At 41.7% G+C, this 12,552-nt stretch overlaps 2 protein-coding genes and 1 long non-coding RNA gene across 10 annotated transcripts in view; 2 read left to right on the top strand and 1 right to left on the bottom strand.

The window, feature by feature from the left end:
- LOC123977125 (major histocompatibility complex class I-related gene protein-like) overlaps positions 1-12,552 on the bottom strand; it is a 32,095-nt gene that overhangs the window by 1,651 nt on the left and 17,892 nt on the right. For 2 of the 6 annotated variants that reach the window (XM_046059648.1, XM_046059647.1), the window contains exons 3-7: positions 8,267-8,545; positions 2,092-2,385; positions 1,284-1,385; positions 985-1,002; positions 769-816 (exon numbers count right to left, since the gene is read on the bottom strand). In XM_046059648.1, the coding sequence (XP_045915604.1) occupies positions 769-816; positions 985-1,002; positions 1,284-1,385; positions 2,092-2,385; positions 8,267-8,545 (741 nt within the window). Of the gene's footprint in view, positions 1-663; positions 1,176-1,283; positions 1,386-2,091; positions 2,386-8,266; positions 8,546-12,552 lie in introns of those variants that run through there. The other 4 variants (XR_006826532.1, XM_046059651.1, XM_046059649.1 and 1 more) reach the window with 4 other exon arrangements.
- Positions 1-12,552, top strand: part of LOC123977135 (major histocompatibility complex class I-related gene protein-like) — a 232,886-nt gene that overhangs the window by 214,122 nt on the left and 6,212 nt on the right. The gene's annotated exons all lie outside the window — the stretch shown is intronic.
- Positions 529-3,488, top strand: LOC123977145. The gene is made up of 2 exons (XR_006826540.1): positions 529-1,460; positions 2,123-3,488. It is a non-coding gene; the product is annotated as an uncharacterized LOC123977145 (long non-coding RNA).

Here is a 12,552-nt window from a genome sequence, read left to right as displayed (position 1 = left end):
CGTTTGTTGAGTTTCCTGGGAAGTGATGAAAGGACAGCATTGTAAGTGGGGGATAAGTGGTGGCGTAGACTCCCTCCCCTGTTCAATGACGGCTTCTCAACCCTGGTGTAGATGGCTTCCTTGACACCTCTTTCAAACCATCCATCTTCTCTGTCTAAAATGTTTTAGACAGAGAAGATGGATGGTTTGAAAGAGGTGTCAAGTGTGTCACAGAGAGACAGAGAGAGACAGAGAAGAAGACAATGCTGTCCTTTCATCACTTCCCAGGAAACTCAACAAACGTAACCTATTGGCCTCAGGTGAAGATACCAACGAAGGTCGTTCAGTCTTGGCCACAGGTAGTCTCAACGACTGTAACGACTGTCGTCACAGCAACAAGGAACACTAACGAACCAGCGGTATCGATGACCCGAGATAACGACCCCACTGAGGTTAAATAGCTGAGTTTCCCTGCCAGTCAGTCAGAACTGAAGAAGTCCTTTGGATAAGGGACGATAACTATGACCTGGATGACTGAGAATCTTCATAGACAACTTGTGATATTAAAATTAATATTATTATTGTAAAACATTGACAGTGTTGAGCTACCAGTAAATATTATTAGAATACATCCAAATTTTGCCAACTTAGTTCTTGCCACGTTATTAACACATTTAGGGGATGGAAAGATGAAAATGAAAAACTTTATTTTTGAGTGGCACCCTAATGGTTACCAAGCAGTCATGATAAGATCTGAAAGTTAGGAGGTGTGGCCACTGGGCATATTACAGGCAGTTGAATTCAGATGCTCAGAGAGTTCAGAGCCGTTTTCAGGAGCTGTAAGGTAAAAAACAAACTGTGTGAAACAATGGACTCATCCTGCACTGAAGCATTACAAACAGTAAATGCAAGATACAGTCTTGAAAACCTGCGCATAATAATTTAAAGCCCTTTTGAATCTACAGCATGAAGTGTGTGTCAGTGAGACAGCAAACTCTTACTTACAAGATGGAGGGCAGTGAGCTGAAATCAAAACAAAAGACAAATCATTTCAGTTCCAGCTGTAAATGCCAGAATGTCTTTCGTCACCTTATCCGCAGTGAACATGATCATCTCTTCTACACACTTAAACCGTTTAGTTTTTTCTTTTCACTTCACTCCCACATCGTCATGGTAGAGTCAGTGGGTACTTAAAACTGTGGGTTGTAGGGAACAGATGCTTGTTAAATTTTACTTGATAAAAGCATCAACTCAAAGACTAAAATCAAAGAACTGAAAAAATCACCATGATTTTTCTCCCTCACCTTTCTTCTTTTTGTAAGCCCTGAATCCAGCAGCAGCGATGAGAATGAGAGCAAGAACAGCCACTGCAGAAATGATGGGGACAGTCACGTTACTGGCCTTCTCTGTTGAACAAAACAACAACAACAACAAATTAGACCAGAGGCCTGTACCACAAAGCAGGATTTGAGCTTATCCAGGTAACTTCGGGGTTACCCTGGGTTTTCAATAGGCCTAAGGTGGTTCACTTCTTACCGGGGTAGATCTCCATGGTAACATATGCTGAATGGCTGAGCTGCTCCATCCAATTATTTATTCATTCATGTTGTTACTGTAAACTAAAACTGACTTGGAGTTGATTTTGTCAATTACCTTAAAGGTGTGTGTCTCTACAAACATATTGTTAAGACATACATTGTTTTGTTAGGTAAATCAGTAAGTAAGGGTAAATGCTGTTTTGTTTGTTATTTTGGCCTTGAGATAATTGTAAATAAATTAAACTTTTTGGACTGCAAAAATAGTGGCATTGGTCATTTTCTGGGAGTGGGAAAAGGGGGCAAATACTTTTAGGTTTACCCTTGACTGGGTGCACCTTAAAATTCTTGTCTTAGATTTGAGAGACAGACTCTGACTCTTCAGTTTAGTTGAGTAATGAGTCAACAGTCAGCACAAACCTGTCAGTTTGGTTAAAAACAAAAAATGTTTTAAAACATTCTGTGTTTTCAATAAAATCAAATGAGTTGCTCATATAGTAATACTAGGGCAAGCAATGTTTATTTGTAACACGAAAACCAAAATACTCAAACCACAGACAGTTCCAGTCATTCTTACTCCAGTTTGTTCTGATCTTTGCTTTGTCCAGTTTGGTGATGATGTCGTTCTTCACACCAGAGAGCTGAAACACACATTCGTACTTCTCCCAGTCTTCTGATGGAGGTTTCAGGTCAACACTCATCTGGAAGGATCCATCGTTGTTGGGGAGGATCTCTCCGAGGTCCACGTCCTCATGAAGCTCCTCTTCATCTTTCCTCCAGAACATCGTGGCTCTGTCAGGGTAGAAACCTGTAGTGTGGCAGCTGACTGGAGAGGAGGGAGTCTTCTGGAGGAGAGACACTGAGGGAAGGTCTGGAGGGAGAGAGAGAGAGAGAGAGAGAGAGAGAGAGAGAGAGAGAGAGAGAGAGAGAGAGAAAAAAAATTGCATTACTACTCAATAGTAAATTAATGAATAAAGTTTTATTGTGTTATGTGTATAATTACGCCCAGATTGCATAGGCTTACAAGACACCAAATTGTTTCCAAAAAGAGGAAATGTCTGGGAAATAGAGGATGTATGCTCACCCTACAAAACTAAAAACAGGTTGTTACACATTTTCCCGTTACCATCAGTTATGCTTTGATAAATGTGAATTGTGTGCTAGACTGATAATATAAACAGTACGTTGTATGTCAAGTTAGCGCTTCCACGATGACAGCATTGATGACTTTGATGAGGTCTGCACTCCAGAGCCAAGCACAGACCAGGGACAGGCCCGGAGTCAGGCCGAAGCAAAGGAGGGTAGGCAACCAGGGTCCCAGGAAGAAGACGTAGAGGAGGTTCACGTAAAACACAAAGTTAATGTTTACCTAACAATACAAGTTTGACCCTGGTACCATATTTACTATTTGTGGGAATATGCAAACTACATGAGCCCGCATTCCCCTTCACTTCTGGGAAAGAGGAGAGGAGGAGGGGCTTCTGCGTAAATAATGACAACTTCTCTTTCCACCATTTCTTTCTGCCATCAACCATGGCTGATATACCAACTGTTGCTGCTTTGTACCTGTTGTGGAATTCAGAGATACGTTGGAAAACCAAACGCCGTTGTATTTAGATATATGATACCATCAGGAGACACAGCCCTGTGAATTTCACCACTTTCTCCAAGAACTGCGCCTGGATGACTGCCGCTTCCAGCGCTAACTGAGGCTGAGGTTTATGACAGCAGAATTAGTGTTTGGTCAACCCAACTGCCATTCTGACCTGCCACTACCAGGAGCTGACCAACGAGGACCTCAGCCACACTTCTTTATTGCTCATGAGGCCATTCCCTGAGCACAGTATATATACACTGTATTGCAACACACTATCCATAAAAGCAGACACCACTGTTCTTATCTTTTTAAGATATTCAAGACTACAGTAGTTTTAAACTGCCAGCAAAATAAATGGAAAATGTTACCATCTGCTATTATGTTCTGAGACAGATTGTTTGATTGAAATTGATCTGAGCATGTACAGTCAAGTTACAACAACTTCCTGTGTCATGGCGAAGCCTGTAACTTCGCCGCCACGCCACGCCGTTTACCAAAAACTCACAAGTTTTACAACATGGAATTATCAATGTTAAGGGTTTTCTGGGACAGTTTTGACGTTGATATGGCCAACCTGCTAGGAGTAGTCATAGCGTAAAACCTGTCATTTCCTGTTACCAGCAGGTGGCGCTATGACTTTGAGTGAATATTGGCATGTTCAAGGCGGGGCTGTTATCATACATGTTAAATTTGGTACAGATGTGAGCAAGTTCTAACAAGTTCCTGTTTTGTGACAAATCATTGATCTTGGACACCACGCCACGGACATGCCCATTGACAAAAACTCACAGATAGCACAACTTTTCATCGTCAATACATTTAGAAGGCACAGCAGAAATTTTAAGTCGATCGAATGAATTCCCTAGGAGGAGTTTGTTAAAGTACAAAGTGTGTAAATAGGCAAAAATGACCATTTAATCAAAAATGGCCGACTTCCTGTTGGGTGTTAGGCATTACTCCAAGAGGCTTTTTTGTGCCTCTGGACATGAAACTTTGTCCGAGGGCTGCTCTGTAGGGGGCGCTAACGAGCCATTTTGCCACAACCATGCGGGAAACCCATAAAATACAAAATATTTCACCGCGTCTGAATTATGTGCAAAGTTTGGTGAGTTTTCGAGTATGTTTAGGCCCCCAAACTTGAGGTTACTTTGCAGAAAGAAAAAAGACTGAGAAAATTGTCTTAGGAGAAAGAAAGACATAATATCGGCTCTAACTCCGTGTCTTTCATAACTATAAACAAAACTGCCAGCAAGTCAGACGAATAACAGCAGGCCATCATGACCGCTCAAAACAGACCCATACAATGTCGAACCACAACCAAAGACACTATTATAAAATACAGTCTGCATATCTAATTCCTCATTTTTCTCATTCTCATCAAGTTTAAAATTTCAACTTACTCTTTTTTTAGCAAGTATCTGCTTTCCTCTTGCTCATGTTGACTGTGAATAATGTAATCTGCGTCCAATAAAGCAGTAGACATAAACTGTTGTTGGGGAACTGGGGTTAGTTTTGGGAATTCCAGAGTTAAAACAAATGGCATGTTTATTATTTCATTTCAAGTCTTTTGTGAGTCCTTTCACAATAAACTGTAAAAATGTATCTCTACAATAACTACTCCCCAATTTCACTGCTCATGCCTTAAGCACCAGTGTTAGCTGACAATTACAGAAAATATGAAATTAAATAGTTATAATGAAATAACACACATAGCTCATTTTACGTTAAAGAAATTCTAATTTCAAAACTCTGAATGTAGGACAGTTACGTGTATTAAAGCAGCTAGATAGCTAACTACTACAAAAATGACAAATCAACAACAAGTAAATAACGTGGGGCAGGCCAAGTATATCCAGCTGCAGCCCGCAGACCTGATGGAAGTTGACGGAAGTTGAACTTGCTTTGAATATGGTTTGTCCCAGAAGACAACGCACACAAAACGTGATGACGTTAATCTCGGCTCATGTACAGTATAGATCCTAATGCAAACTGTTTTATTCTTTAGAGGCCAACAACAGAACTTTAAATACACTTCTGAGAAATTTTGAGGCAAGAAATCAACTGTGTAGATGTCGAATATAGGCAGTCTGATGAAAATTGACGGCGAATCGAAAATGTGTTCAAACATTTTCGGAGTCGACAAGTGCCGACCACGGTGCCGGTGGATGTCAATATATAGCTGCGGTAACGTTAGCGGAGGCTGCACAGCAACTAGTGATGGCAAGTTCGACTCTTTTGACAGACTCGTTCATTCAAATCTCATTCATTAAAATGAACAAATCTTTTGTGTCATTTCGTTCATTTGAACTAGGCTGTTTATTGCAGCGCTACAGCCCTCTAGTGGGCGATTAAAAAACAGCGCCATTCTCAAACATGGAAGGCTGCCTGGCTTGCTTTAATTGACCTTGAAGTATAATGCACAAATTCACCTCTTGATCACTCTCAATCATCATTATATAAACCCCCTTGGGCCCACAACCAAATTCAAACCACAGAAATATGTTGTCTATATGTAATCACCACTACTCCGGCTAAATCCTTCCATTTTCACAATCTTTCCTGAGTATACAACCAGACCAGCCATATAAAGGCTTATGTATATAATTACTATCTTTATCTCTAAAGTGCTCATTCATACAGTAGCCTAACGTCCCTATCCATGAGTAAAATATGAATCAGATTTGCAGTAAATATATTGAAGTAATAAGCTTGATACACTATATGAATAAACACATTCTTATTAAAATTCAACCAATTTCATAATATGGTTCTGCACTATGACGGATAGAAATAACAAATATTAATTGATAAAAAAGGAGGTTATGAAAATGGATGTGAATTGAAAAATAGTGTGATAAATATCCAAGTGATTTGATTAATTTTAAGTAGATTTGATTAAAACAGTAGTGATAGAATGAAAACCATTTTTATTTATCAATCATCATTCACAAACCAAAATTGGCATTCATCTTTTAAAGCAGGTAGCCTCAAGGGTTAAAGTAACAAAAAGTAAATAAAATGGAGGTGATGAAAATGCATGTGAACTGAAATACAGAGTGGCTAAATTTAAGGTGACTGATGTGATAAACTTCATTTACCATTCATCGTTCACTGCATGTAATTTTTGTTACTTCCTGCTGAAACTGTCAATCACAAGCCACGCCCTCTGACAAACTGATCAAGGTTTTGGCTCTCAACTCGTCATCCTCTGAGTACGTCGCTGGAGCTGGAGCGAGCCCAGCAGAGCGGAGGAATATTATGCCGTGCTCTGCTGTTAATTGTACAACAGACTGCCCAAGAAGCCTCTGATCCAGTTGTTTCGGTGAGTGAAATTGTAGTATTTCATTTATGTGTTAGCAATAATTGGCAGGTATATAGGATTGGGCAGTGCCCTAAATGCCCAATCCTATATACAAAATGCACCTCCCCCGTCCCCATATTTCTCTGCTTCTTCAACACACTTACATGCAGCTGATTAAAAGGGTCAAGCCAACAATTAAAACAGTCAAAGTGTGGACAGATGAATCTACAGCAGCTATGCAGGACTGTTTTGGGAGCACAGTGTGGAGTGTGTTCAGAGAGGCCACCACCCAGGAGAGCCATATCAACCTTGAGGAATATACGTACATCAGTGACATCATACATACGCAAATGTGTTGATGATGTGGTGATCACTAAAACGATAAAATCATTCCCCAATCAGAAGGCCTGGAAGAATGGAGAGTTGAGGGCTCTTTACAGACCCAAAAAAGCTGCTTTTCAGTATGGTGATAAAGACGCTTACAGCACTGCCAGAGTGAGACTTAAAGCTGGCATCAAGGAGCTAAAGCGAAGACATCAGCAGAGACTGGAGAGACCTCAACACCAAAGATACATGGCAGGCCATCAAAAACATCACAGGCTTCAAAGGCAGGAGCGCCCCCATCATGTGTGAAGCCACATTACCTGATGAACCTCAGTCAGTTCGGATTGGTGGACTCACGTCCTCCACTCTAGTGCTCAACACCGGAGCCCCCCAGGGCACCCTCCTGTTCACGCTGTACACCCATGACTGCATCCCCTGACATGGAGATAACTCTGTTGTGAAGTTTGCGGATGACACCACCATCATCGGAAAACAATGAGACTTCATATCGGGAGAAAATCCATAATCTTGTGGTGCTCAGAGAACAACCTACTGCTCAACGTCAGCAAAACTAAGGAGCTGATTGTTGATTTTAGTCAGTGGTGCTTAGGTGCAGCAGGTGAATAGTTTCAGGTTCCTGGGAATCATCACAAACTGGCATGGGTTGTGCACGGCCCAGGACCAGAGGGCTCTGCAGCGGGTGAAACTGCTCAGAAAATCCTAGTGTCCTAAGCATCAGTGATATCGGTGAGGTGAGGTGCCTATGCAGAGCCCAAAGGATACTAAAGGACAGTACCCACCCAGCCACAGCCTGTTCGCCCTGCTGCCTTCTGGGAAGAGATATAGAAGTTTCTGCTGCCACACCACCAGACTGCAGAGCAGCTTTCCCCCCAAGCTATCAGACTCTTAAACTCTAATCCATCCTCAGCACTGCTCCAGTGATGATAGTTTATTTCTGTTTACCATTTTGACCAGTTAATTTTATATTAATGTTTACTGTCTGCTATGTAGCATAAGGGAGTTACAAAGCTCAATTTCACTCTATAACTTGTTATATTGTGACAATAAACCCAGCTACCTACCTAAGGAAATAATCAGTTTATCTCAGCAATCTAATTTTAAATAACTTTAGTGAGATTTTTATGTAGTTCCCATCATAGCCCAAATCTGTGAACCTAAAATGGCATAAAAGAAGGTGATGTCAGACTTACTGGAGTGATAAAATGACTGCCCACATCAGCCATGATTCTGCATTTGGTTTCTGCCTCTTAAAAGGAAGTTTTTCCTTACCTCTGTCGCCTTGTGTTTGCTCATGGTGGGAATTGTTGGGTTTCTGTAAATAATATCCCAGAGTACGGTCTAGATCTGCTCTATATGAAAAGCGCTATGAGATAACTTGTTGTGAATTGGCACTACATAAATAAAACTGAATTGAAATTGAATTAAATTGAATAATCCAATGGTAATTCAGTCTGAGAAAGCTATATAAATATTCTGTCCATGAAACTACATCAGGTCATGTGATTCTACCTCTTCTCTGCAGAGAGCTGTTGCCATAGGTCACGTACTTCTTCAGCCACTCAGGGAACACCTCAGTGAGGAAGTAACTTTCCTCTACTGCTCTGTTTTCATTGATATTCCATAAGAGTATGGCCTTTTCAGCCTGTGGATTTGCAGAAGTCCACGTTGATGTCGTCAGGTCTAATGACACGAAGTCTTCTCCATCAAAACCAAACTTCAATAAACCATTAACCTCTCCAGTTTCTTCGTCCCACTCACAGCCAACCACCTGCTGTATAATGTGGACACCTGAGAGAGACAGAAACAGAGACTGCAGTTAACAGTGATGTACAGATGATATCTTGAGTGGAAAGATGATCTTAAAAATATATAAATATTTTGTCTAGTGGTGTGCTCATGATTCAAGAGCATAGAATCAGAGCACTTTTTTTGTGATGAAACAAAATGTGTTCCACAGTATAAAAGTTACAATGGTAAAACTAATTAGAAAGTTTATTTGTACAGCACAAATTAAAAACACAGTTACAAAGTGCTGTACAGAAAAATATTAAAACAACAAAACTCTATATATATAATATATAAAAATATACAACAGTAGAGTGTATAATACAAATAGTTTATTAGTGTATTAGTTTATTTAATCATGTACTGTGGCCTGTACTAAAAAGGGAGTTTAACCTACCCAGTGTTGACTCAGGGTTATCAAGCAAACTCAGGGTTGACACACTCTGATCACATACACTGGTGTCTCTTTTGAATGTCGTTCAGAACTCTTCAAAGTAAAAGCTCTCAATAAACTTGACACAAAGTAGCTTATTGCTGCAAAAAACGTTCTTGCGCTTTTTGGAGCCACAATCACTTGAAGTGATTGGGCTATGTGAGTAACTGTAGCTGTCATGACAGAACTATTTCACTAGCACCAGCCGCTATTCGCTATCAAGCTGCAGGCCAGATACGTATTATTGCTGGCGGGCCAGATCTGACCATGAACTACGATGTCCCTGGCCTGGTTGGAGTCCAGCTGGGGAAGTTTGTAGCATCTCCTTCCTCCCTCATTTGTTGACTCTGAACCAAGTGGGAAGCTCCCGGTCAGCGAACTGATGCAAACGCAGAAGTCCCTTAAACCTGCATTCTATTGAACGCCCAGCAGGGGGCAACTCTTCTGGTTGCAAAAAGAAGTACGATTCTTTTAGAAATAATGGTAAAATGACACATGGTCATGACACAGTCAGAATTCACAGAGCAGGACAACACAGTCAAATGACAAGGAGGGCAACAGACGACAGAAATAAGTTGAGTTGACACAGACAAATGTTTTGTCACTTGAGCATTTGAGTTGTGAGAACAGAGCTAGCTGCAGGCAGTCATGGAGCAGAAAAGATCTGATAGGCACCGCACTGGTGAAATTGATAAAACTGAATTTAACAGATCTTGATTTACACTTGACTTCATAAAAACTAGTGTACAGTTTTTATTTTTCAAGTATTAGGGTTTTACATTTAAAACTGAATGTAGCCTAATGTACTACTGGAGGCCACGCCCATTCCCAACTCCCCTGTCCTGAATTTCACCTCTTCTCATCTGGTCACCCTATTGCTCACACAGTTGTAATTGCTGTGGATTAAGTCATGAACTATAACATGAAATCTAACAGTAGCCTAGATTGTATGTAGACTTCATACTTCCTGCTTTCTTACAGTGCAGACGCTTTGCTGCTTGATCTTGCCTCTGCTTGCGTTCTTTTTTCTTCTGCTAGAAATCAGCAGCTCTTGGATACTTTTAAATCACTGGGACTGTCAGATAAAGTTGGCTCTTGCCATACTTTAAAAACTTTGATGAACATAGTGCTACGCGAGTGTGGCCTATCAATTGCACTAGCCTGTACTGCAATGACTGGAGCTATAGCTAATGCTAATTAGCAACAAGATTCCCCCCTTCTCCACGGACAACTTCTACAAACTTCTACAGACAATTACTGTGCTTGAAACCAAGATCTACAGGTTAGAAGTGAATGTGGAAGTGAGTGGATTATGTGGGAATGACACCACTTTACCGTGGACCCAAAACAGTGGACAAGAGCATGCTAACACACGGCTAATTAAGACCAACAAGACTACCACGAAGCAGGAGGCCTCCCTGGAACGCTGGGGAAATGGGAGGATGAGTAACAGGCAGAACCCAGCGCCCTGAGATTTGTGATGCGACTGGCTGGCATGCATTATCATCCAGGCAGAGCGCCTCTTCAACCCCTGTTCTTGGTAGGACTCAGCCGTGGACAACTGCGAAAGGGAGAGTAGTGTGCAACAGCAGAACAGATTTTCACCACTATTGCAGGACCCTGGATCTCCGTCTGATGACCTGGATAACATCCCATCCTCACACAGAAGGGTAAGGACTGAGAGTAAATCAGAAAGTAAAAGGCTGCAGGGAAAACGACTGGGCCTCAAACTCTGATTGTGGGTGACGCTGCTGTAAACGATGTAAGAAGCATGTGCAGTAAGAACACCAAAATACTCTGCTTTCAGAAGGATACGGTGTCTGACTTGGCAGAAAGAATCCTGCATATCGTGGCTGAACATCCTACTGTGAAAAACATCATACTGCACATCGGGGCCAATGATGTTGTGAAGCAACAGTCTGAAGTGTTGAAAGAGGACTTTAATAATCTGTTGAACACGGTCAGCTCTTTGAATGCTGAGGTGTTTATCAGTGGCCCTATACCGCCAATCCGAAGAGGAGCTGAGAGATTCAGCAGACTGATGGCATTGAACACGTGGCTTTCAACAGCAGGTACTGTCCATTCAGTGCATTTTATCAAAAACTTTTACTTTCTGTGGGACCGCAGACATCTTTTTAAGGCAGATGGACTTCGCCTTAATAAGTCAGGAGTAAAATTGTTCAGCTCCAACCTGTTTTACTTTCTGCGTCACTCATCTGTTCCCTATACCAAGGACCAGAGACAACAGGAATCAAAACAAGAAGAAGACATAACACAACATGCCAGAAACCTTGAAGGAGAGCCACCTCAGCCCACGCCGGAAGACAGCTCTTATCATGGGAGACAACTGAGCCAAGAGGAAGAGCCCCCACCTCCCTCACTGAAAACCAACAGTGAGGATTCACCATCTTTACCCCCCCAATCCCCATCCAGGTCATCCTTATCTCCAGACACCCTTTCTCCCCTCTCCCCGCTGTTGGACTTCACTGATCACATGGAAGACCTGGTTAGAGCTGCGACAAAATTTACTCCCCACACCTTCCCTTGCTCCACTCACATTTTCTCTACCATAAACCCCCTCACCGTCCACCTCCACCACTCATTTCCGTTTTTCCGGTGCTTGTGTGTTGGTAGCGTGTTGTGCTGCTTTCGCTAAATACCAGTTAAATTTGTTAGATTACAGCGGCCAACTGTCCGCTAAACACTTCTTCTTTTGCCTAAGCACTCACAGTTCTTTCCATCTTTTAGTGACTGCTGTTCAATCTCATAATTGTTCAAAGGTTTTGGTAGCTAACGCTACCGTACTTTAGTAAACCTGTATGTTAAACGCAGATAAAACTGAAGTTATTGTTCTGGGGCCTAAGCACGTCCGTGACGCATTATCTAAAGATATAGTTTCCCTGGATGGCATCGCGGTGGCCTCCAGCACCACTGTGAGGAATCTTGGAGTTATCTTTGATCAGGACTTGTCGTTTAAGTCTCACATTAAGCAAATTTCAAGGACCGCCTTTTTTCACCTACGTAATATTGCGAAAATCAGGAACATCCTGTCTAAAAATGATGCAGAAAAACTAGTCCATGCATTTGTTACTTCTAGGCTGGATTACTGCAATTCTTTATTATCAGGCTGCTCGAAAAAGTCCATTAAGACTCTTCAGCTGATCCAGAATGCTGCAGCACGTGTTCTGACAGGAACCAGGAAAAGAGATCATATTTTTCCTGTTTTAGCTTCTCTGCATTGGCTTCCAGTAAAATCCAGAATAGAATTTAAAATCATTCTTCTTACCTACAAAGCTCTTAATGGTCAGGCACCATCTTATCTTAAAGAGCTCATAGTACCTTACTACCCCACCAGAGCACTGCGCTCCCAGAATGCAGGGTTACTTGTGGTTCCTAGAGTCTCCAAAAGTAGACTAGGAGCCAGAGCGTTCAGCTATCAAGCTCCTCTCCTGTGGAACCAGGTTCCAGTTTGGGTTCAGGAGGCAGACACCATCTCCACATTTAAGAGTAGGCTTAAGACTTTCCTCTTTGATAAAGCTTATAGTTAGGGCTGGCTCAGGTGACTCCTGAACCATCC

The sequence above is a fragment of the Micropterus dolomieu genome, linkage group LG09 (assembly GCF_021292245.1).
Source record: "Micropterus dolomieu isolate WLL.071019.BEF.003 ecotype Adirondacks linkage group LG09, ASM2129224v1, whole genome shotgun sequence".
NCBI classification, from domain to species: domain Eukaryota; kingdom Metazoa; phylum Chordata; class Actinopteri; order Centrarchiformes; family Centrarchidae; genus Micropterus; species Micropterus dolomieu.
This window is presented reverse-complemented; position numbering and strand designations above follow the sequence as displayed.